The sequence below is a fragment of the Drosophila sulfurigaster genome, chromosome X, assembly GCF_023558435.1.
Source record: "Drosophila sulfurigaster albostrigata strain 15112-1811.04 chromosome X, ASM2355843v2, whole genome shotgun sequence".
Taxonomy (NCBI): Eukaryota; Metazoa; Arthropoda; class Insecta; order Diptera; family Drosophilidae; genus Drosophila; species Drosophila sulfurigaster.
In genome coordinates, this window is record NC_084885.1 from 3,765,513 (window position 1) to 3,791,101 (window position 25,589).

Here is a 25,589-nt window from a genome sequence, read left to right on the forward strand (position 1 = left end):
GATTAATGTTCAATTCCATCAGATTCTTATCTGGTCTGATGAATCCCAGATGTCTATAGGATAGTTTCTCACATTCTTGTTCAAGATTGTACTCAATTGCAAATAAATATATTCAGTATTCAAGCATACGGGAACGATATCTGTTTCTTATACTTTTTGTTTATTTTTATATTTCAAATTTGTTCACAATAATTAGTATAATAAGTCGATAAATAACATTTCATTTTACTTGCCTTTACTACTATATTTTCGTTTTTTTTTAATAGGTCTTTTAGACATAAACAAACCTTTCAACTAGCTATATATGTATCTGTTTAGTTTGAAATTGTGAAGCGTTTATGCATCTACCATATATATATGTATATATATACGTATGTATGTATAAATATATATAAATACATAAATACACTGAGTTAAAGACAAACAGATAAATATTCTTATATATGTACGTATTATTTTTTTGTATAAATACATGCAAAATGTGCTTTAGTACACAGTACAATAAATAAGTTACTCTTGTATGGATAAGTGTTATTATTTTGTTTGTTTGCTACTTCTTCAGAAACTTGTTGACCACTAATTTTAAAAATTTCGGCTTTGTTCATAAGTACCCAAGCGTAGCGTATGTCTTTACAAAGGTTCCGTCACTTGTGTCAACGTTTCTGTGGATGGATGAGACGAAAAGTTAGTACACGAATTCATCATAGATTTTCGCAGGGCTGCAAACCAATTCGAAACCGAATTAAACAAATCCTGAACCAGACTTTCCTTCAGAAAATATATGTATACAATAATTTTTCGATGGTGTAACCGATATTTTCTTTAAATTCGAATAACCTTCAATGTTCACTGATTGTCTATAAAGTGTAGTTCTTTGATTATTTTCTATAAATAAGTAGTTTTGTTTATGGATCTATGTCGCTTTACTGAAGTAAACTTTGAAACATTTGTATTTAAGTATATAAAGTAATTCCAAGAAGTAAAGCAGCATTCGGAATCTTTAGCTTAAGGATTGCAGCCCTGACTTTCAAAATATACGTACTCATCTTCCCAAGGACATATAGTATTGTGCTCGACCTCGACATCCGTGACTGTTTCTGCTGTGCCGCTAGCCTTCTCATTCTTCTTGTCCTTTTCATCCTTTTTACCAGCTTCCAAATTGCGCTTTTTGCGACGCCGTCGGACTTCTTCGCTACTCAAGACTCCCGACACTGGGACTGCGACTGGAACTGGCACCGGGACCGGGACCGTCACTGGGACTGCCACTGGCACTGGCACTGGTATTTGGACGACAAGATCGTCGTCAAAGTGCTCATCATCAACTGTGTCGATATCTAGGACAGCGAGTGGCGCCATTGAAGGCACTGGTGTAGATGCGGGTGGTATATAGCCAAGATGCCTGTCCGTATCACCGATGTCGTAAACAATATCCTTTCTGGCATCTCCAAAATGCATTCCTTCCTGATATTCTTCGGTGGTGGGCGATAGCTCTCCTTCAGCACTTTCCTGTACAAACACCTCCAAATCGGATGTTACATCCGATTCGGCGATTTCCATCTCAATCAGTTCCTTAAATTGTTTATCTTGTTGTGGATCGCATTGGATATCTTTACTGTTACTGCTGCTCAGACACGGATTATTGGCGTGTTGAGCCTGTTGTTCCTGCACTTTATTATCGGCAAGTTCAAGCTGTAGTTCATTATTGTTGTAAATTATCGGCTCAATTAGCTCAATTTGCACTTCTTTGATGACAGTCTGGGAGTCAAAGTCGAACTTCTGGTCCGCCGCCTCATTGCTGCTGATGCTGCTGAGGACACTTCCAGTTGGATCGTCTGTTTCAACTTTTGCATTTGCGGACGTTGAGTCCTGACTTTTAAGAGTCCTTTGTACATAAGGTGTGCATATTTTGGGCGATGGGGTTAACTTGGTGTTAGACGGCGGTGTTGGTGTTGTTGTTGCTGTTGCTATTGGTGTTGCGGTTGCAGTTGCGGTTGGTGTTGGTGTTGGCACTGGTGTGGTCAATGCTGGCAACTCGGAAACAGCTAAATCGCTGCTACGCTGTGACATTGACAATTTGTTGAGTTCCCCCATAAGCTCCACTTTTTCACCACTGCTAGTTGGCAGATCTTTTGTAGTTGTTGTGGTTGTAGCTGCAGTTGCAGTTGCAGTTGTAGTTGTAATGCTGCTCTGACTCTCACTGGAAACACATTGATTTCGGACCTCTACTGGTGGGAAGCTGTCATTAACATTGGGCGAGGTTGCAGACGACAAGCAACTGGTACGTGCGAATTCAGGTTCCCTGAAGCTATGGACAAAAGTACAAATATCTTCTATAGAATTTGTATGGCAAAATAGTGTTCAACAATAATAGGCGCCTATCGAATGTGATGTGGTACCAAAAGATGTTTTACAAGATAATTAATCGGACACTGCAAACTATAAAAAGAAGTTACAACAACCTCTCCGCAAGGAAGTAGAAAGTATACAATGTCAGTATCAATCGGACGATGCAGTTTGTAATGGAGATTCAATTAAAATGCTAAAGACTATACCTGGGCATTAAGGAAACGGAGGCACGTCGTTGCTCGACCAAATTGGGCAGCAAACGTTTGCTGTCCGCCTCGCCACTGTCTACGGTGTTTTGATGCCGTATGCCTATATTACGTTGTATGCGATCGCCTAACTCGCACAATTCCGGAAATGTGCTGAAAGAGTCGAAACCGTCATTAGTGTTAAGTATACTTGATAATTGAGATCAATTGCTTACCCAGTTAAAGGTTTCGGATCGCTTCTGTCATTGAGTTTATCTGGCTTCGAAGTTGACAGCCAAGCTGAAGTGGAAGCTGCATCAAATGGAGATGTAGTCACCATTGAACTGGATGTTTGAGTTTTCTGCTCGCATGGACTAACAGACAGCTTAACAGGTGCTGCTGGCGGAACTGGAACTGGCGACAAATTATCCCAAGGGCAGACACTACAAGTTGCAGCTGGCAAATTCTCCTCGGTGACCTCCAGCTGAATGACCTTCGTGTTAGGTGTTTCTCTGTGAAGTCCAAAAGTAGCAAATGTGTTAAAGTTCAATTGACGGTTGTTTAATCAGCTAAAATCTACAAAAGGAGTACTGATTAAGGAATACAGAGCTCAACCCTTTCTATCTTGTTAACCGATTTTATACGACACAAACGGTTGACAATCTGGTATATTTCATACTCTATAGTATATTTTGATTATAATAGTATATCGGTATACTAAATGTAGCCCTCAGTATATTTTAGTATTTTTGAGGTATATTAATTTGGTTTCTCTTCGACTGAAGCATTCTTACATGTTCTTATTGACTCTGAAACCCCGTACTCAAATCGTCCAAATTCTATTTTGCTTTCTTAACATGCTTATTAGTTAGTGCTAAGTTAACTTTTTTGTTGATAATGTGTATTATCACTATTACCAGATTTCCCATTGAGTATTTAAACTTGATGTAACTTTACCCCAACGAATTGTGATTTCAAAGATGAGCACTTTTATTACCTGTATGGAATCTCGCAAAGATTGTTTTGCGAATGGGAGTGTGGCACTTTCGAGCCGGAGTCCTTGTCAACCCCAATGACAGCGAGCTCGTGTGCCGATCCAGTGAGACTCCGATCACTGCCTCGACGTCGAGCCAAGTTTCCTGGAGGTGGTGTGGGTATAATTGAGACTTTGGACGCATCCCCCAAATGCGGCTGACTGGAAAGGGCAGCAGTCATCTTTTTCTTGGCGCCACCAACGCCGCCAAAGTTAAAGAAGCGCTTTTTGTGCGACGGCTGAATGCCACTGTCTACAAGACGTTTGTAGTGCTCCGAGCGTACAAATCGCGGGTAGCAATCTTTTTTCAACAGCAGCATGTAGATGTGCTCGGAAGCGGAATCGAATGTGAAGCGAGATGGATTTTTGAGACCGCGTAAAACGCTCTCCATTGTCTTGCCATCGATATTAATTTCACAGGGAGCTCCAGGCTTGAGAAACTCTCTGCAAATGTGAAATTTCAATTTGATATTTGCATTAGAAATTGATGTTTCCATTAACAACAAAAAAGCGGAGCAACTTACTCGAATATCTCGTTAACCTTATGCGCTACTTGCGACTGCGCAGATCGGCGGAGACAATTCACAGCAATCCAGAATCGGATGTTCTCATGCGAATACTCCTTCTCGAGAAACACGGTGAATTCATGCAAGCCCGTTGGATCGGAGACAAGCTCATCTATGGAAATGGCCCAGCGTTTGACACGCTTCTCTGTGGGTATATCAACAAAAGTGCTGTTCAATTGCCAAAATGCAATATCCTCGGTGACCCAAGGATTCGAGGGCAGAGCTGGCTGCAGAAAGAAATCGTATTCGCTAAACGTTTCCGAATACGCGACTAGAGATTCGCATGCTTGCGACATTTTCATGCGCGTGCGATTCAACGATTTCTCCAGATAGTCGACTTCGCGTTGTAGATCATCAACAACAGTCTTCTTTTTGTTTGACTTAAGACCCTGGCGATCCCGCGATGGAACCGGACACGGCTCAAGCGGCGTAAATTGACCAGGTGGTGGACGGTGAACGCGCCAATAAGCACGCTCTTGCGAATCACCAACGATTTTGTCACCCTTCTTGCGATCCTTGGCCAAGCGCACCTGCTCCTCGGCCTGCATGGAAATGAAGTCCCACTTGCCCTTTAGATTCTTGTGCAGCGATGCCAAGGCTTCCGCCTCGTAATCCTCAAGGGCGTGCCTCTGCTTGTTGCGTAGTGACCTTTTTGCCAAATAAATCGCGTATTCAACATTGTCGGGTGCCTTGTGCTGCCAGGGCCAATAGTAAGGTGTTTGGAAGCGGTAAAGCGATGAGTCGTCTTTGACGGTCAGCATCTTGGAGTCGTTGACAGGAAAAAAGTAGCCATGAAGGCATAATTGATTAGCAATGTTTAACGCCTCCGACTCCTCAATCTGAAGGCGATCCATGAGCCACTCAATTAGATCGTAACCTGTAATACCAAAAAAAAAAAATATTTTCTCTTTTCATTTTGGTTATATACAAAAAGGGAAATTTAGGAAAAAGTTTCATGGTACATCATTTTGTGGTTCTGGGAAAGGTTCCTTTGAAATATATATAAATTTGAACTATTATAGTCTAATATTCAAATATATATTGATGCTACATAAATTTAAAATTTTAATTTGCATATTTCCACCCATAGCCTTTTAAGTCTGTTAATCTCGGATTCTGACTGCTTAAAACCAAATAGAATATTTTTAAATCACAATCAATCCAATATTGAGTCTGATCTCAGAGACTCAGCGCCAAACTGCTGCTACAGAGATCAAAACCATTTTGTACTATTCTCCAAACATCATATGAATCTTTTATATATGTACTACGTATTACATACCCATAAATGCATATGGTATGGATGTGAGGAATATCTTCTGTTGTCGAACTGGAACTCCATGTTCTTGATCCTGCATCTCACGCACCAGCATTTCCATCTGAAAAGATCAAAATCGTGTGCAATGTAAAATATTTGCTTAAATTTACCTTTAAAATATATTTATTTGAGTGTGGGATCTAAGTGAGTAGTTCTGATCAATATTGCTGATAATGTAATATAAGTTGCACGCAAATGTATTCAAGGAACTTGTTTTGTTAATCATCACAAATCGAAAAACAAACTTGCGATCAATTATTCGGATTTGAACAAATAAAATAACGCATCGATCGATTCCAAATTTTAAAGTTTTTTTTATACCCGCTACCCATAGGGTAGAAGGGTATTATAACTTTGTGCCGGCAGGAAATGTATGTAACAGGTAGAAGGAGGCATCTCCGACCCTATAAAGTATATATATTCTTGATCAGCGTCAACAGCCGAGACGATATAGCCATGTCCGTCTGTCCGATATCGATAGCTTTAAAATTACGCTTGTTATTAAATTTTTTTTGATTTTCGGGGGCGGAAGAGGGCGTGGCAAAAATTTTAAACAAACTTGATCTGCGTGCAAACATAACAAATGCTGTCAAAAATTATAGCTCTATCTCTTATAGTCTCTGAGATCTAGGTGTTCATACGGACAGACGGACAGACAGACAGACGGACAGACGGACAGACGGACATGGCTATATCGTCTCGGCTGTTGACGCTGATCAAGAATATATATACTTTATAGGGTCGGAGATGCCTCCTTCTACCTGTTACATACATTTCCTGCCGGCACAAAGTTATAATACCCTTCTACCCTATGGGTAGCGGGTATAAATATACGTTAGAGTACAAAATATACCAAGTTGTCAGTCAAAGCAACTAAGTCCCGTAGCTAGCAGGAGTTTTTTCCCATACAAACTATTTCTTAAATAACATATATAATTTTTATCTGATTTGATCCAAATTATTTAAGAATCATAAATACTGTAGTTGTTATTATAAGTACCAAAAATCGACTTTAGCTTTAAAATTACGCATGTATTTCTTGATCTGCATGTAAACATCACAAGTGGTGCCTAAAAAAAGATATCTCTGTCTCTTATAGTCTCTGAGATCTAACATAGTTGCTCATACGGACGGCGAAAGGACAGTCAGACGAATGGACATGGCTACATCGTCTTGGCTGTTGACGCTGATCAAGAACATATATGTATTTTATAGGATCGGAGATAACTTATTTTGCCTGTTACATACATTGCCTGCAGTCACAAAATTATAATACACTTCTATCCTATAAAAATCGGTACCTTGCCAGAGTATATGTAAAATTGAAGGTTTCAGTGAAGTTGAATAGATAAATATTACTTGTATTGTTACATAAGCTCACTCATTGAATGTTCACTTGTGACGCCAACTTGATTAAACTTCACGATCACCAACAGGGTTGATATTTTAATGTTTTCTATATAAGGTATAAAGGTACACTCACCTTGTCGAATGACATCGGACGGGAGAGCTTCTCAATTGTTTGGGGCTGCGGTAGTTGGGTTGCACAAAACGGCGAATTGCTGCCGATTGAGCCAGAGCCACAGGTCGAGCCATGGTGTTGATGAGAAGCCGCTGTTGTTGAGCCCGCTGGCTGATGTTGCTGATGATGCGGATGCTGATGTGGATGCTGATGTGGATGCTGATGTGGATGCTGATGCGGATGCTGATGTGGGTGCTGATGTGGATGGTGATGACCTACTGCACTGCCACTGAATGCAGTTGCCGCCTGAGTCGTGGCAGATATGGCAGTTGCCGTGGATGCCAAATCGGGAATGCTGCTGGCACAATGAATATTACTACTACTGCTGTTGCCGCTGCCAATTGCTGTTGCTGCTGCTGTTGTTGTAGTTGTTGTTGTTGTTGTGGACGTTATTCGATTGTTGTTGGCTTGTGTGTGCGCGGGCAACTCTTGCGTCTGTCCTTGTCCCTGTGGCAACGCAACCAGCGGCTGCAAACTCAATGAAGTTGGCTTCACATGTTGCTGCGGATTTTGAATCTGTGGCTCTTTCGATATAGTTGAGGAAGTTGTGACGACAATGTGTGGCGATGTTGACTCATTGCACAGAACTAACTGTCGATCTCTAGATGGCGGCAAGCCGGGCAAGCCAGGCGGTTCCATGGCCCTCTTTTCGAATAATGGATAAACCGCCGTTATTCAGACGGTTAAGCACCTCCGTTGTTGTTGTTGTTATTATTAATGCTGTTGCTTCTTTTTTCGCAGGGTGTTTTTGATTTTCTCTTGGGATCTTGAATTTTACGTATTCGAATTGCTTAAGTGACTGCAACGTATCTTTGGGCTATTTTCTTGTCGGTTTCAGCAATATGTTTAAATTGGTTTTGAATACTTAATATGTTTACAATATTTGAAGACTTCCTGTTGCCGTTACCCGAATTCCAAGGTGTTGTAGTATGTAAAAATGTTTGCTGTAAATTGCAGAAGAAATCAGCTTTATTAGAAAAGTTTTCTATTGTTTTTTTGTGTAATTATTATAAATCGAATCTGTCTGCTACAAAAATCTTTCATTTCAGCCTATTTGCACTGATTACCATTGCATTGAATCATGATTTCAATCAACTTGAACCAATCCATTAGGCTACCAAATTGAAGATCATACATGGGTTATCAAAAAATGTACCGTTCCTGGGAATGTACCATTTGCAATGTACCATAAAGCTTTCTAGCTTGACACAAATGTATTAAACGGTACATTACACATTGTACTGTATTTTTCAATAATACTGAAAAACTGTTCTAATAACTGAAGATATAGCTTATAGATTTTAATTTTCTTACTATAAAAAGTATCTCGTAAATCATTTTTAACTTTATCAACGGATCACATTAAAGGTTTTTGGAAACATTTTTGTAATAATTGTGTTTTTTTTTTCTTATAATTTGTTTGAAAATTTTTACTGCTTTATCACTATTAACTTATAAACGATATTCCGGAACTGTTACTGATTTGTTAATGATATATTATTATTATACTTACATAGTTTCATTGTTGATGATTTTCTAGAATTGTTCTACGACAAGCGTAGAATCCTTATAATTAACAAAATATTGCGTTATCCATATAGGGAATTGAGAGGACCTTGAGTGATCATAAATGTGATTGGAGTTCGGAATGTTTCGGGTATACCACTGCAAATAAACACAAATAAGTAAAATAACTATTGAATCACAATAATCACAATAAGGGCTATGACTATTCTTAGATTTTGTACCCCATAAACAGACTTACATAGGAAGATCTACTGATTTTTATTAATGATATTCAAATCTATCACAAAGGTTGATGAATTGTGGAAATTTGAATAATAATTGCGGATTGGACTATTGTTTTTTAATGCCTAAGAAACACTATATAGTGTTAATTATGGAGGTCTTATAATCAAGAAGAGAATCTTTGGTTATCCGAATAAAAAATTTGCTCGAAGTAATTTGATCATCCTTCAATTTCATTAATTCGGTTGATTGTGCTCCATTCATTAAATTCAAATGATTAAAATTTAGCTAATCAAAAAATGATTTTAAAAGCCTATCTGTGGTCAAAATAATCACAAGGAACGAACATAAATATCTAAACATCATAATATTCATATATTATGAAACTGATCTCAGCAGATCTGAATAGAAGTTAGCAGCAGTCGATTGATAAGAGTATGAAAACAATAACTCTTGCGTTTATAAGATCCTAATAAATGTTCTTTCGTTTAATATCCGATCCGAAACTATATTTAAATATTATTTATAATATAGTTTTGAATGTGTTCACCGGAAATAAACACTACCTAGAAAAAAGCAGTATCTTTTTTTAATCTTCGGATAAATTCTACTCCAAACTTGACTTGACTAAAATGTATAATCTCTCAAAATAAATCCGAAGCAACTCTTTAATAAAAATAAAAATAAAAATAAAGTGCAAACATAAAAACCAAATAATGTTTCACTTTCATATCCATGGAATCATAATAATGCATCTCTTACATAATAAACAAACCGAGTTAAATTACATAATTTAGAAACACAAATTGTACCGCTTGGAATAGAAGGTGATCTACAAATGTACGAAGAAGAACACACAAGCTTTGGTACAAAATGCTATAGGTACCGATGTGTGGAGCAGTATCGCCGACAGCTGCGTAGCTTGGAACGACCTTGTACCCTCGTCGTATCTATTCGCTTATAGATGTATGCACACACACAAACATAGGCATGGAGGTATGTATACATACGTATACGTATTAATGCACACACACACACACACACACATACTAATGAGGGATAATACGTGCGTGTTTAGGGCATCTCGAAGCTGGTAAATCGTTGTCGAGTACTCTCGACAGACCGTTTTTGTATTTCTCATCCTATTCATTATTTTTCTATGTATGTACATACAAACATGCATACGTATGTATGCACAACAACTGCACAAATGTTTACGATAGTGTAAACATACATTTTTACGTATGCATCACAAAAAAAAAAATTACAGCTGAACTTATGTAAATGCACATATCTTGGGATCCAGGCTCACATATTGTTTTGCACATATAATTCACATAATATGTATATAGATATGTATATTTGAAATACATACAGACATCCTTAAGAGCATAGAGAAGTCAATATACAAATGTACGTAGGCTTGAAGTATTGAATGACGACCTTGTCGTTACAAATGAACAACAATTAATTACAATAACAATATGAACTTGAAAAAGCAAAGAATGCTTTGTGCGCTTAATGTAAATAAACATGCACATACATTTGCCTGTGTGTGTGTGACCATATGCATGTAAATATATATGTGTATACACATACATTTGCATGAGTATGTGTGTGCAGAATGAACCACATAATACAGATACATACATATATGTATGTACATATGCACATTCATAGATACGTTTAGTTAAGATAAATAACTTGAACAATGTTCGTTCATAAAAACATATGCGCATTTATGTACATACATCGACATACACTATTTGCGTATACATACATACATATGTATGTCAAAATATATGACAGAAAGGCGGCGCAACAAAGCTACATACATACACAACACCCATAGATATCGTGTTATTTATGAAAGACGATTGAAATTGCAAAAACGGTATAGAAGCATAAAATATGTACTTTTATTTTTGTTTGTGTGTGTGTGTGTATATTAGCACCTAACAATAATACAGCACTGTCACATGCATCACACACTCACATAGGCACTCACACTTGCACGCACACAGACACATTCGCAGACATTTTTCATTACCTTGCAACCTGCTTCGATTCCATAATACTGCCCTCTGTATTGGGCTACAAACTTTTTCTATTTTTTCGTTTTTCCGATTTTCGTTTCAATTTTTTCTTTGATTTTTTTCGCACACAATATTGTTGTAAGTAACAAATAAATCACATACAAAAAACAGACAAATATTCGCTCTTATTATTATTGTTAAGCAATATGTATTACATTTACATGTATGTATGTTTTATAGACGATCCAATTGGATATATAACTAAAATATATTTTTCCTATTGGAATTCTTGGAGCGCTTCTTTTGCAGTCGAGAGAAATTGTGATATAATTTTTGTGTAATTGTACGATTTGGTTTTTGCTTCTCCTGTCGACTTTCGACGACGACGACGACGACGACGCACGTCAAGAGACACAAAGGACACTCGCACGATTAGAGGACATCCGACGCACTCGGCACTCTGAGCCTGTGTCCGCCCGCCTGTGGCTAACAAAAATGTGGAAAATGAATTTTTTCGGTGCTCTGTGGCGCGCGCTGCTTTTGCTGCGCAGCGCAATTACAAGGAGTGCAAGATTAAAAAGAGAGAGATATACATTCATGCCTACATACGTATGTATGTACAGACATACTTACATACACGTATACAACGTGTACAGTATAAAATGAAAGTAAGAGAATAATTGAGAGGAAAATCAAGTGTACGCCGAACATTTTTGGTACATTTCGGTACATTTTTTGTGGTACACACAATGATACACCAGACTGTCTAATAAGAATACAGCGTTGAGTGCGACCAGCTGTTTTTATGCTCGTTAGATGAATGAATTCTCATATTGTTATTGTTGGTTGTTTGGTCGGTTGGTATTTTGCAGGGGATCTTGCGTCACACACACAAAAGGACTTTTGGGTTCCTTTAGAAATATCATATGTGCCCATTCAATATTACAAAAAAATTTGATAAAGGACTATTGTCCGTTTTCATAGCTTCCAGAATTTAAATATATATTCAACAAAATTCATGGAATTTTATTTAAAGATTATTCCTTTAAATTTATTTGTTCATTTGTTTGTTACAAAACCATAATTTGAAATTTTATTTAGCAGTTAAATTTCTTGTAAAGAAAAAACATTTAGATATGAAAATATATTTTTTGCAGCAACATAAATAAATTATACAATATTTTCTTATCGAAGAAAAATAAATTTATGGTCAATTGAGACAATTTGTTTCATAAAAAAATAACTTCCCGAAGCTGTTTTACTTGCCACAGTGTAACCATAATCAATATTTAAAAAATGTACATTTCAACACAATTGGAATATACCAAAAAAGCCGAAAAGTCCGATTAAGAATCGATAGCAATCACACGCTCTCACAGCTGGTAGAATTAGCTACTCAGAGATATGAGAGTTTATTGTGATTACAAAAAAAGATTTGCAATATGTTCAAACAAGCGTTTCAGCAATATAAAAAGAAAAATCCCCCGCCCGACCTACAAGATGTGATTGACGTTGACTTGTACGAAGAAAATACAATTACATCTCACAGTTGGCATAATGTAAGTACATAAATACAATACAGAGTATGTTCTAAACATGTGGGAAGCAAACTGATGAGTTGCATATGCACATGTATGTGTGTGTGTGTGTTCGCACACATATGTACATACATATGTAGTTGGTGAAACCTGTGCATATCTCTGAATCTGCATTCATTCAAAGTGAGGCAAGACTGCGGCAGGCTGTTGGACTGCAGCCGGAGCATTTGTGGCGATGTTACCAACTGTCAAATCATCCTGGACTACTGCTCATTCGGAATCCGTTTACATTGAGCGGTCAACGCTATTGGATTGCACGCGGTCTTCGAGACTATTCACAACCGCCATACGTCTCTAACTTGGATGCCATAAAGTTTTCACCTGCTGCTCTATCCAACTGGTGGCAAGAGCTGCAAAACTGCAGCAACAATGGTGATGTTAAGCTGGCCAGCCGCCTTAAGGTTGCAATGCGATGGACAACGTTAGGATATCATCACAATTGGGACACCAAAGTCTACGATGAAGCAATGCACTCAACGTTTCCTTCAGATTTGGAAAGTTTATGCGAAGCATTTTGTGTGACACTTGGATACACCAACTTTGTGCCACAAGCTGCCATCGTCAATTATTATCCCATCGGCACTTGTTTATCAGGACACACAGATCATTCGGAGCTCAATCATTCGGCACCATTGTTCTCATATAGGTACATAAATAATAATGAATTAGTTTGCAAAATATTCTATTTCTTTCCGTTATATATTTACAGTTTCGGACAATCTGCGATATTCCTTATAGGTGGCACGACATTAAATGAGAAACCTTCGGCGATATATCTTCGTAGCGGCGATGTACTAGTGATGTCGGAAGCATCCCGCCTTTGTTATCATGCTGTTCCACGTGTTATGACAACTGATCAGGAGCCATGGAATATTGTCGAATCAAAAGCTAATACCTCTAAAGAAAACGATGACGTTGGGAACATGGATACAAATCTTAATAATGCATTGGACTCAAAATTATTCGAAAAAGTGAAGGATGAATTATTTTGGCAACCGTTTAATGAGTTCATTCGCGAATCGCGCATTAACATGAATGTACGTCAAGTGTTGCCAATGGGAATGCATCAAATCCCGACCTGATTTTATTGACTGTCATTGGTAATTGACTTGTATGTACATATATTTAAAACTTTATGTGTGTGTTTTACGTTGTAAGAACAAAGACGTTGTAATTTATTGTACATTTAAATTAACTGAATATTATCATAATATGTTGATAATTTCTATTCATGAGGATACATTTAACAACCCATACAATTTTTGTGATAAAAGTAATTTCCTACAATAAATGAAAAGAATGTACCTCAAATGTGAATGACTGATAATCTGGAACTAACTTTTTTTTTTAACTATGATCATCATGAGTTTTTTATCTTTATAGGTGGAAACAGAGTAATATTTCTACATTTCACTTTAAAACCTATAGTAAAATTTAAAATTCAACGAAATACGTGTAAATTAGTTAAAAATATAAAATTGTAGAGGAAAATAACGAGCTATATACCTTAATACGACAATAATTAAATTGGGAGGTCTGTAAGATCAACACTTTGGTACCTTTTCTGAGTCTTTAGTTCCTGAATATTTTTTCAACTGAGAAGCCTGAATTCTTTTAATTGGATAACGAATTTTCCTCAAAAATTTGCAAAATATATTTATGTCCAGTGAATAATCTATTTTTGTTCTAACTGACTGAACTATTTAAGCACAACCTATGTAAGTGGTAATAGCTAAAAGGCTCAATTTTAAGACTTATCTTTCCTTAGGTAGTATTTTTACGTATAATATTGGCAAAGGCCTAAAGGGTAGAATGATAGATTATCAGAGTGTGGGGTTTAAGTCTGACAAGCAAAACCCCTATCGAAGCTTAAATTGCAAATAAAGTATAATGTTCGCTGGTAATCGCGTTATCGACTTGGGTTCGAGTATGGTCGACAGACGTCGTGACACATTTAAGAGAAATAATTTACAATAAAGGTGTAGTTTGGCAATGCATTTTTACTTATACAGGCATGCTCCGGTTTTCACTTTTGGTTTTCGTTTTCGTTTTGGGACCAAAACCGAGATTTTCGTTTTTAGGTGCTCCGGTTTTCACACGTTTTTGGTCATCGTTTTGCTATCGGAACGTTTCATTTTTTACTGCTAAAACAGCTGACTTGTGTTTTGATTAAAAGTAAACAACGCGAAAAAATGTCCAATTTCGTGCGTGGATTGAACTCGTTTTCAAAATGAAAACGAAAACCGAAAATGTTATAAAACACTAATTATAAAAAAATTAAATAAATAGAATAAAAACAAGTGCTTAACAACGAATATATCGGCATTATATTCTCCAAATTTTAACACAGAACAATACAAATAAAAAATAAGTATAATAAAATATCGATATTCGTAATTTTAAATATTGTGTACGATATTTATTTTAAACGTTTCGCGTTGTTATTCTTGCTATTATGCTTGTTTGATATCATTTTCCTAAGTCACCTAAATATAACGAACATGAAACATCATTTAAGTCTTTTCAATTGTCAATCGATAACTGAATAAACAATTCCCAATTTTTTGTTCCATTTCCACGTTTCGGATTGATTAGATGCTATCTTGCTCTATGATATCGTTTTGGTTCCGTTTCATGAAACTCGTGGTTCGATAACAAACTGTAATCGACGCCGTCGAGTAAATTCAATGCTTTTGTGACAGAATTAATTAAATTGTTTATTACTTGCAAGTGGACTATTAAAAGGCGTAATCGAATAAATAACTGTCAAATGTTAACAAAACTACGAGTTCGGTTCTAGTATGAAAATAACTAAAGTTACGTCGTAGCCGGATAAATTGAAATCACGGATGTGGATAAACGCAATATTTACAATAAACTACAAGCTATTTAAAAAATCTACAGTTGGCGGAGACGTCAGTTAAGGCGTATCGATATTGTGATTGAAATTATACATATATGCAGATATTAATATTGATGTGTTGGATTGTGATTATTTAGGATTGCAAGAAAACACAATAGTACACAAGTCGTTTATTTTCTATTTTTTTTTTTTAATGCTTAATGTTATCTTCGGTTGCAAGTACAACTGACCTCAGCCGATCTGAAAGTGATGCAACGCATCCATTATTGTCTGGAGATCAGCGACATCCGGTCAATGTGATACAGTGCCTCAGCTGTAAAGAACGAATACCCAGTAGCACATTCAGTGATATCTGCGAACATTATTTACACCATCCGCATCCGCCTCCGCATGCCAGTGCTATAAAGTGTTTGTACTGTCGCGGACACGTTCATTTTTACACTAGAAACTGCGGCGACAGCACGTTGCGCACTGAAATCTTTCATTTCTGCTCACCACGAAAGTCGTAAGCAGACACTCCCACAGCATGGCAGACAGTGTGTGTAACGCCAATCTTGGCGATGAGAATTTGGAATTTCTTTCGGAGGACTCCGAAGCATCTGAATATAGCGATCATGAAAATGATGGCCACGAAGTAGCTGCTGCTACAGCCGATCATTTAAAAAATAAAGAAGCAAAATTGGAGGCAGATTTTGCTGCCGATGATGACGATACTCACGGTGATGGAGATGGGGATGGCGATGGCGATGATGATGATGATGATGACGATAATGATGGACAATTGGCGAGGGGTAAAACAATTCACCTTCAGCTGCAGACACAGACATCAAAGATTGCGACGACTGGACATCCAAACTATGGTTTTGGCAAGCGTTGGTCGAAGTCCGAAGATGTTTTGCTCAAATCGTTGGTGGAGAAACACGGTGAAAGCTGGGACATTATTGGCACACACTTTAAGGATCGGCTTGAGCAACAAGTCCAGCAGCGTTGGGCCAAAGTCCTTAATCCGGAGCTCATCAAAGGCCCGTGGACCCGCGATGAGGATGAGAAAGTTATTGAATTGGTGCGACGTTTTGGGCCCAAGAAGTGGACACTAATTGCGCGATATTTGAATGGTCGCATTGGCAAACAGTGCCGGGAACGTTGGCACAATCACCTTAATCCCAATATCAAGAAGACCGCTTGGACCGAGGAGGAGGATAAGATCATTTACAATGCTCACATCAAGCTGGGAAATCAGTGGGCAAAGATTGCAAAACTTTTGCCAGGACGCACAGATAATGCGATTAAAAATCATTGGAACTCAACAATGCGTCGCAAATATGATGCTGAGCGACGATCGGTGAATACGCTAACAACGGGCGATTTGAAAAGCTCTCGCACGCATCTCATCACTTTGATCAAATCCGGTGGCATAGGCGGCATTGGTGCCAAGCCACCACAACAGCAGCAGCAACAACAACAGGCTGGCCATGGCAAGATAAACGAATTGAATGGTGATTCGAATATGGCCACAAGTGACTCTTGCAATGAGGAGAATATTGCCAAGAAGGATGTCAAAGCAAACAATGCAACAGCAGCTGGCGGGGCCGGGGCCGGAGCCGATGGACTTGGCAAACTAGTATCGATATCAGCTTCGGCGCAATCGCTTTTGCAATACACGGATCTAAAGCTGGGCCACAGACCAACACCCAATATCTTGAAGCGATCCCGCAAGCAAAATGCTGCTGTCGACAATGGACAGGCAACGACACAACATCCGTATGTTGAACTCAAGAGCGAATATAAAAACAAGCTGCCCGAATCGCCAGTTATAACGCCAATCAAATCATTACCCTTTTCGCCGAGTCAATTCCTTAGGTCACCCTGTCTGACCACATTCGAGGATATGAACTTGCGAGCTAGCACGCCCGTGACTAAAGTCTATAATCGCGTTGGCATGGAAATTAAGAAGGAATTGGAATCATCATCAATTGAAACACCACATAAAAGTGAGTACAGTCATAATGATAATCTATAAAACGATTAAATATCCAATTGAATTAATGCTTTTAAAGGCAGACAGATTGTAGAATAGCTTAAGAATCATATTCTTTAAAATTCTATATATCTTATTCACTGTACACTCTTAAAAATGTATCCCTCTTGCTTTCCCTCTGCAGGTATTGTTGGGCTGCGGACGCCAACTCCGTTTAAGAATGCTCTCGCTGCCATTGGTAAACGCGAGAAGCGTGATGGACGCTCCTATATTCCCTCAAGCCCGTCGAGTCTGGTTGAGGATTTGGCCGAAATTATCAACGAGGAGCAGATGAATGATTCAGACCTTAACAACAGTAGCAAAGGTGTCGGCGAAAACACTGAACGCGACGATCGCTCGGATCTTGAGTGTTCCAATTCACTTGCATACAGAAGCGTACATTCCCCAGCGCCAAAGCGTACGAGAAAATCATTGCTTCCTAGTTGGGGCTATAACATACAATATGGAAAGAAAACGTTACCATTCGAAACCGAAACACCAAGTAAATTTTTATCATCGGAGCAATCGCCTGCACATTTTTCGCCAAGCAACATTATGAAAGATTCACTATGCGGCGGTCAGGATCTGCTTTTCGATGAGGGCAAAAAAGAGAATCGGCCATATTATCATCGGCTTCGTGGCTCAACGAGCGATCATCTGTTAGATCCAAAATGGGCTCGTGTTGCTTGCGGAAAAACCAAAGATCAAATTTTCATGGAACAGCAGGCGCATGCATGTCTCGCCTTAATGCCGCGATCGTTAAATTTTGAGAAGCAAAAATGAGTTCTTAATCAATGTAGATCATGTAAAAAGAAACTATTAAATCGATCTTTCCCAACTACATCGAAAATTCATTTAATTGCTATTACACTTTACTTAAATTTTCGCTCTTTAACAGGGATGGGCACAAGATTGTTAATATTTTTTTTTCAAATGTAGTTAACTTTTGAATGAGAATTAATAAAAGCGGTAGAATGACAACAAATAAACGTATAAACACCACGAGAGCAAGATGCATTTTCATAAAGGTTTTTTTTTATCATATTTATGATAGTAATTAATATACATATTTTTGGTAGAATATGCATTAGGTCATCCATATATTTCTAAGCGATTACTCTTAGGATTTCGTTTGAAATGGCAAATATAAGAAAGTCAATTTACTTATTTTTTATACTCTCTCTCTTTTACCCAGTGATAACTTGTATCCATTAGACCAAAGTCATTCGTAAACAACAATCTCTATAAATTTGTTAAGGCTACCATTTGTTCACATTTTACCATAACTGTTTGCAATAAATTGTATAAAAGCCAAAAAACCAAAATTATTCCCAGATTTGATATAATAATGCGAATATTGGGGAAACTAATTGAAAACTCTGAACCATTAATGTATAAATGCGCAAAACAACAAATAAAAATTGTGTGACCTGAAACAAGTTTTTAAATGTTTTTTAATTTCGCCATTAAAATTTGAAAATTCAAGTAAGGAACCGGACTACAAATTGTAGTCCCAAACTGGTAAATTACAAGAACAAGCTGGATTTGTTATACCATAAAATAAATATGTAAAGAATATTCCGATAGGAATAAGATTGTGGTTTTGTGGGAATGCTGGCTCAATATTTTATCGTTTTATGTTATATTAATAAAACTAAGCATTTATTTTGATTGACATTATCAATTGTATAATTTTATCAAGAATTATTTCTTAATTTAAATTAGTTTGTTTTATAAATGAGTTACTTATATACAAATACAAGATAATGTTAATAAAATTGTGTTATGACAGCTTGTTGACAGGTAACACCAGTAGATGTAAGCAAACAAAATCCAAATCCAACAGTTATACCGATATTGAGTAGTTTGTTTCAGTATACACCTGGTATGAATTCTCTGCAAAAATAAATTAATAGAATTAGGTTTTTATAAACTCTGATGCTTACTCATATACTTATTCTATTGTGAATAGGGAAGATGTATATAAAGTAATCAATACCTGTAGAGTACGTGGTCGATTTTGGTAGATTAACGACATCTCGCCGAAACGTTGATAAATTCTGCGTAAACCTAAAGCAAAATAGAAGGAAACATTCACATAAATTACTTGTAACTTTATAAACTAAAACTCTTTAAAATATTAATGATTTGCTACTTTCAAATTTGTATGCCTTTGTGTTTACCAAAAGTGTTTTTTAAAGTTTTGCAATCTCTTGATCTATCTCACATTTTCAACAATTTAATTTACTTAATTATTGTAATACAAACAATGTGGTTTTATCCTTACTTTTCCTTATTTTTACTTGACACATTACGCTCTATGCCAAGCATTAGGTCCTCAAACCACTGAGCCATTGTTTGCTGTTTCTCTACTGGCTGTGTTCGTATTATTGTTTCTTTTAATGATCTAGATAAAAAAAAAGTTACTTTTCATTTGTATTTTTGTTGTTGCTCCATTTTAAAGGATAATTACCGGTAATAGTCTTCATAAAGCAGAATAAGTACTAAAAGTGGACGAGACATGGACCATTGGTTTCTACCATCTTCAGCGAGTACATTGTTTAACAAAGATGACATCATACTTTGTAACAACTCCGAGTTCAATTCAACCACCTAAAAATATTGAAGTAGAAAGTTTAGTTAGTGAGAATATTCATATTAACAAAATGTCTAACATATAATAAGATAATTCTTGGATAATTCACATTATTTAAATGAAGAAATTTCCGACTTGAAATTTCAGAAAGCGAGAACTCACTTTCCTTACATTCAAACCAGTTTGTTCTATGTTGGGTACACTGTACTTTGTTTATAATTGTAGTGTGATTTGTCTGATTGGTTTCCAATCCAAGTACAGGCACCAAATAGAAAGAGAAGGACAACACACAACAAAGTAAAATGCTCATAAAGGGAATCGTTTGAAGATTGAAAGTTGACTTTTTTAAAGTCAAAAAAGTACCTTATGAGAGATATTTTATAAATAATTGTGTAGTGTCACATACTTACCTTAAGAAACTGTGAATTCTCACGTGTCAATCTACGTAGCTTCTTATTGGGGAATGTTGAAACTAGAAAAATAAAGGTTATAATATGTTTTAAAAACAAAATATCGGAATAAATTACTTTTCAATTGCAGTTGCTTGAAGATATACGAAACGATGCTATCCAAAATGGTGCAGCAGCTGATGTAAATTGCTGAATCTAAAATTTAATAAAAATTGGAACATTAGTTTCAAGCATTGAAAGGGGGGCAAACAAATAAATGAAAATACCCACCTAAGGCAGCAAGTCCCTTCGTCAAACTTTCAAGAATGTAAACAAACGCACGAGGTTCAAAAGCAGCAAGATATGTGACATGATCTTGAGATAGGCAGTTCAATAAATTGTAATATGCTGACGCCAGTTTTGGGTATTCCTGTTGATTGTAAATGTGTATTTAAGATATTTGAGGATGTGGTTACTTTGTGGTTACCAGTTTAACTTACCAACAAATCGCTTTGGCGAATAGATAGAATTAGCTGAGCGATGATGTCAAGAACATTGTGTAATGTGTCGTCTCCATATAATTTAAATACCCCACAGTTAACATAATTACCCCCAAGTGCATTTTTTAATATTAGAAAGCATATGGATATCCCTTTCAGTTTCATCGGATATAGTTGATCGTTTGACACTTCAAGGTGCAGAATACGATTGCCGTAAATACAGATCAGTTTTGATGCCTCTCGAAACAATAAAATGCCCATCGGGCTAGACACATTGCCAGCCAAACGTTGAGTGCGACAATGCACCAATTCGGCAAACAGCTTTAACACAGGTGTTGTGATGGCAGGTTCATGCGCCCAAAGCTCAACAGCACGAAGAAGTATTGGTAAATAATCAGTGTAGTAACTGCAATTAGTGTACCATAAATAAGAAATCAAGTAGGATTGAGTATCGCGGACGAATCGACGAGTACTTACAGCCACTCAAATAGCATGGTGTATTGAATGCGAGCATTAAGAGGTAATGCCAGACCACGTAAATCTCGCGATAGACCAATAATCGCCTTCTTCACTTCATCATTGGGAAAGCATTTGGTGTCCATCAACACATTACCAAGTGATTCAAATTGATCTGAGAGCAAACTGTATAAAATATATATGTATAATTTAAACTTAGCTCATGCGACTTACTTGTGAGTGGTGTTAAGAAGTTGTAGAAACGCTCTTCGTCTTCGCCCAAGTCAAACATTAATAAGCGACTGAGCGAAGTGTAAAACATTGTGCGACAACGCATTTCGTTCAATGACGAACTCGTACCAAGGAAGGGAAAATGTTCGCTTGTGTGATGTGTTAACATGAATTGGACTTCTTCTAAACGTGCCAATTTACGCACTGAATTAAAGTGCACCGAAAGGTCCGACAATAACATTAATGTTTTTGTTATTATTTGCTCAGAGCGACCCCAGAATTTTAGATTAGTTATACTGAAAAGATATAAATATAAAAAAGACGTGACTTACAGAAAGAAAAGTTATGGAGAAAAGGTCGACTTAAATTTCCTTAATGCCTTCGAACATTTAATGCTTGAAGTTCTGTACTGATTACAGATAACACTTACATTTTACGATTGATGAAACTGAGTAACATTTGTTCATCATTCAATCCAAATACTTCGCTTAGCCGCTTATACACAGTTGCTTTCTGGGCTTGGTCACTGCTGTGCATCTTCCGAACCTGATCTAAGAAACTTAGAATTGCCAACTCTAGTTTCTCACAGCCGGTCTGCGGTAGACGGGAGTCAGTTAAACTCATTAATTGCAATACACGAATCACAAGCTCGGCATCCATATTGTCATGTTCGTCGCTGGTTGTTACCGAAAGTCTGCCAACAATGGCCGAGCCAATTATATAGACCAACCACGTTAACTGCAGCTCATGTACAGTGATATCTGTGGGGTTGGCATTTGGCATCTGTATTAGATTTTCGTATTCTCGTGCTTTTTGATCAAAGTGCTGCACTAGAAAATTACACGTCTTATTGTACTCGCAACGTTCAATAACCGACAACTGCTCGAGTTGTTGCTGCACCATGCAAAGATCATCCAATGGATCCTCCATATTATCACGAACAATTAAAGGCACAGCATCCAGGCGAGACTCAATGTACGCCTTAACCACTTCCGGAGTGTATGTGCCAAGTAAATGCGGATCCGGCGATTTAACATATGGCACTGACGCAACCATACGCTGCCAAAGCGTAAGCAAATAGTGGACACTGTTTGGAGCAAAGAGCCACATCTGAGGAAGCAAATAAATCAGTACTTATTACAAATTCGATAAAAAATTAAAAAGAAGTACAAACTTACATGTAACGACTGTACTGTGAATTTTGCAATCAGCTCTATGGCTTCGGGATAACAAGGAACAGCAATAAGTTCACCCAATTGATAGTTGGACTTGAGACGGGCAAGCAGACGACAGAACTCATGATAATTATCAGGATCACTAAGTCCCTGTAAAAGATACATTTAAAATGTGATTAGATAACTAAGAAGTCAAGTGGTGTTTTATCTGGAAATGTTATTCATTCATTCTTTGAGCAGCATTCATAATAAACATTTTTTTTTTCATCTATTTTTTTCAATGGCAAAACAAATTGATACTTACATGTAAATTGGTGAGTATATTTTTGACACCCTCAACCAAATGGGTCAAAAATTTTGTTCGCTCCGAGTTACTAAATAGAGATCTTCGAACCGATGTCATTTGCACTAAGCACGATAGTGAGTAACTCGCTAAACCATTCGGTAATATTTGATATAAATCGAAGAACAATTTTAATGTGTTGGAATCAAGAAAAGCCGGACGCCATGCTGTCGGTATCTGTGGGTAAAAAGAATTAAATTAACCATTCATCGTTTTACCATTTATCATATTAATCACAAACCTGCACATTGTTCATATCATCAGCTGATTCATCTGTAGAGCTGCCAATAAAGTCAAAGCTCAAGCAATTCTTTGTAAGACGTAACACTTGTGATATTAAACTGAATAGATTAATAAAAAAAGAAAAATCAACCGTTAGACCGTTGTTTTACATAAACGAAATTAATTATTATTAAAACTTATTTTATTTAAAACATTAATTGTAATGTTCACAAAATGCAAACTTCAAGAGGCAGAAAGAGCCAAGTTAAGAAAAATTTGATTCTTTCATTCTGCAAACGAAAACATTGACATACGAACTTTACGTTGCAATTTTATATTCACATTCACTCTTTTACACTTATAGTTCGATCTTTGAGAAGTTTATAGAATCAATATAAAAAGCCAATATGCTGATTTCGTGGTTGTAGCTGTAATTATTAAGAAGTCAAGTAGAAATACCAAAATTCTAAAATAAGCTCGTGCAGAATAGTCCCGTGTCTCTTATGGCTTATTACTCTTGAAATATCATGGGTGATATGCAATGTCGCATTTTTTAATATAGACAAATCGAAAATATGGATGGATAAGTTAAATGTTAACTTACGCTTGTTGTGATTCGTCCATAAAATTCAAGTTCTTGCTATTGTCGCGTGCTGTATCCAACAGTGAGCAGGAGAGTAGGAAAGTGTCGAACAGCTGTTGATCTCGATAGGATGTGGCAATCTTTCGATTTTTGGAAAATGATAGATGTGCATCCAACTCGACAATTGAATTCATTTCGGACACCAGCTGTGAGAGAATCTGTACACCAATTGTACAATGCTCAACGGATCCCTTAACGAATCAGATAAATAACTATTAAATACGAAATACACATATCGTATATGCATTGCATACCTGTAAGAACCTTTTGACATCTTCAAGCAGGTTCTGAAAGATCAATTCCCCTTTGTATGAATCGAACCAACCATACTTTGTGATCTTCGCTAGCAGCGTGACGAGTGCTTGAACCACAAAGTGCTGCAAGTTTGGTCTGGTTGCCAAGTAGTTAAGAGCATAGCTGCGAATATCAATGCGCTGTGTCAAAGTGATACCCTGTATTAGTTTAGTTAGGGTTGATGCAGCAAGCAGTTGGGCGTAGCTTGAATCAGCTCGATCCAACAGCAGCTGGCACTTTGGTAAGGCATCCTGGCTATTCACAAAGGATACGAGACTTTTCTCAGCATCAGCTCGAATGGTGGCGTCTGTGGCTTCATACAGTTGCTTGCACAATATTTCCAATTGTTGGATATCCTATAAAAATGTATATATTAATAATTATTATGATATTTGCAGATATTCTATTCAATAAAATAAATAGATGTGCATGTTTACGACATTCAAATTTCATAACACACAATGGGGAAGACCTAGGACCTAGGACCTAGGCTGCAATTTGTAGTTATCTTGTAGCTTTACGCTTGTGTTTGCACTTAATTGTAATTTAGACAATAATTTAAGAATTGCGGCTACAGTTTTATGGTTTACTACATTGCAATGAAATCTTCCGATGCAAACATTTCTATTAGCCGGTCAGTTTGCTTCATGTACACTTTTCCTAACACATTTACTATAGTTTGAAAAACAATCACTAGAAGCCTTCTAGACTGTTCGACAGAGCGAGTCTTCACTGTATTGTCAAATACCTTTAACCTATACAAGAGCTAACCTTTAATTGCAATATAGTACGACAAAAATAATAAAGCACTTAACCAGCGGTACATTATGGAAATCAGCATTTAGTTAATGATAAGTTGGCTGAAGTAAATCACAATTTCGCAAGAACTACACGCAATTCTGCAAAATGAATAATGTTAGACCAATCACGAGTCGCAATGCAATTTACAATCATTTTCATTTCTATTTGCCTGCACTGACGTGTGCATTGAATTGCTTTTGTTGTATAAATATTTAATGCACTTATAACAGACCGCTTCAATATAAATGTTCCATTTATCTATATTAAAATTATTAATCAAATCTACTAAATAACAAATCGTACAAAAATACGAATATGTCGGAAAACATACCATAATGCTGTTTTGATGACAAAGTACAAGCAATGTCTTTATTGTATTTCGTTAGACCATTAACGATTGCGCTCAAAGAGCTGTGGTTTCTGTAAATTAGCACAGTTTTCCAGAAAAAAGAACTATTCCAATTTTTTTGTAAAGAAAACGATGTCAAATTTCTATAACTGCAATAACAAAGCAATTTATGCAGCGAATAGAGATGTAAGATGCATCGATATATTTAGGTGAGTCTACAATATTGTTATCGATTTCTAAATGTTTCTTTGATTGAGACGAACGTTTAAATCATCGAATGCTTAGATTAAACTTATTATTTTTAAAATAATTTATATATTTGGATGAAGTATGCCTTAGTAGAATTTTTATTTATTT

General features: G+C 36.8%; 4 protein-coding genes across 4 annotated transcripts; 2 read left to right on the plus strand and 2 right to left on the minus strand.

Annotated features, from left to right (window-relative positions):
- Positions 1 to 209: 209 nt before the first annotated feature.
- On the minus strand, positions 210 to 11,238 carry LOC133847983 (uncharacterized). Its single transcript, XM_062283341.1, has 10 exons — positions 10,770 to 11,238; positions 8,484 to 8,635; positions 6,932 to 7,914; positions 5,413 to 5,509; positions 4,089 to 5,007; positions 3,529 to 4,008; positions 2,768 to 3,043; positions 2,553 to 2,705; positions 1,043 to 2,305; positions 210 to 662 (listed from the first exon to the last, which is right to left on the minus strand). The coding sequence occupies exons 3-10, from the start codon at positions 7,607 to 7,609 to the stop codon at positions 602 to 604; spliced, it is 3,927 nt and encodes a 1,308-aa protein (XP_062139325.1). The 5' UTR covers positions 7,610 to 7,914; positions 8,484 to 8,635; positions 10,770 to 11,238; the 3' UTR covers positions 210 to 601.
- Positions 11,239 to 12,127: 889 nt separating this feature from the next.
- Positions 12,128 to 13,679, plus strand: LOC133848595 (nucleic acid dioxygenase ALKBH1). Its single transcript, XM_062284228.1, has 3 exons — positions 12,128 to 12,314; positions 12,434 to 12,999; positions 13,063 to 13,679. Exons 1-3 carry the CDS (start codon positions 12,198 to 12,200, stop codon positions 13,433 to 13,435), a joined length of 1,056 nt encoding a protein of 351 aa, XP_062140212.1. The 5' UTR covers positions 12,128 to 12,197; the 3' UTR covers positions 13,436 to 13,679.
- A 1,330-nt stretch (positions 13,680 to 15,009) lies between these two features.
- Positions 15,010 to 18,672, plus strand: LOC133847418 (myb protein). Its single transcript, XM_062282444.1, has 2 exons — positions 15,010 to 17,207; positions 17,379 to 18,672. Exons 1-2 carry the CDS (start codon positions 15,743 to 15,745, stop codon positions 18,014 to 18,016), a joined length of 2,103 nt encoding a protein of 700 aa, XP_062138428.1. The 5' UTR covers positions 15,010 to 15,742; the 3' UTR covers positions 18,017 to 18,672.
- A 222-nt stretch (positions 18,673 to 18,894) lies between these two features.
- LOC133847416 (ran-binding protein 16) lies at positions 18,895 to 25,414 on the minus strand. The gene is made up of 17 exons (XM_062282443.1): positions 25,215 to 25,414; positions 24,043 to 24,438; positions 23,750 to 23,979; positions 23,165 to 23,264; positions 22,885 to 23,100; positions 22,584 to 22,730; positions 21,836 to 22,515; positions 21,409 to 21,701; positions 21,196 to 21,349; positions 20,719 to 21,124; positions 20,510 to 20,648; positions 20,357 to 20,434; positions 20,240 to 20,301; positions 19,707 to 19,846; positions 19,521 to 19,640; positions 19,233 to 19,303; positions 18,895 to 19,129 (listed from the first exon to the last, which is right to left on the minus strand). Exons 1-17 carry the CDS (start codon positions 25,215 to 25,217, stop codon positions 19,080 to 19,082), a joined length of 3,285 nt encoding a protein of 1,094 aa, XP_062138427.1. The 5' UTR covers positions 25,218 to 25,414; the 3' UTR covers positions 18,895 to 19,079.
- Between the last annotated feature and the right edge of the window lie 175 nt (positions 25,415 to 25,589).

Bases quoted from the DNA above. Each gene is read 5' to 3' on its own strand.
- LOC133847983 (XM_062283341.1), bottom strand. From the start codon at position 7,609: ATGGAACCGCCTGGCTTGCCCGGCTTGCCGCCATCTAGAGATCGACAG. The intron at 5,510-6,931 runs GTGAGTGTACCT...TGATCTTTTCAG, and splicing joins GTCCGATGTCATTCGACAAG to ATGGAAATGCTGGTGCGTGA. The intron at 4,009-4,088 runs GTAAGTTGCTCC...TCACATTTGCAG, and splicing joins AAGGTTAACGAGATATTCGA to AGAGTTTCTCAAGCCTGGAG.
- LOC133848595 (XM_062284228.1), top strand. From the start codon at position 12,198: ATGTTCAAACAAGCGTTTCAGCAATATAAAAAGAAAAATCCCCCGCCC. The intron at 12,315-12,433 runs GTAAGTACATAA...ATACATATGTAG, and splicing joins CATCTCACAGTTGGCATAAT to TTGGTGAAACCTGTGCATAT. The intron at 13,000-13,062 runs GTACATAAATAA...ATATATTTACAG, and splicing joins GCACCATTGTTCTCATATAG to TTTCGGACAATCTGCGATAT.
- LOC133847418 (XM_062282444.1), top strand. From the start codon at position 15,743: ATGGCAGACAGTGTGTGTAACGCCAATCTTGGCGATGAGAATTTGGAA. The intron at 17,208-17,378 runs GTGAGTACAGTC...TTCCCTCTGCAG, and splicing joins AATTGAAACACCACATAAAA to GTATTGTTGGGCTGCGGACG.
- LOC133847416 (XM_062282443.1), bottom strand. The intron at 23,980-24,042 runs GTATGCAATGCA...TGATTCGTTAAG, and splicing joins ATGTCAAAAGGTTCTTACAG to GGATCCGTTGAGCATTGTAC. The intron at 20,649-20,718 runs GTAAGTTAAACT...TACAATCAACAG, and splicing joins TTCGCCAAAGCGATTTGTTG to GAATACCCAAAACTGGCGTC.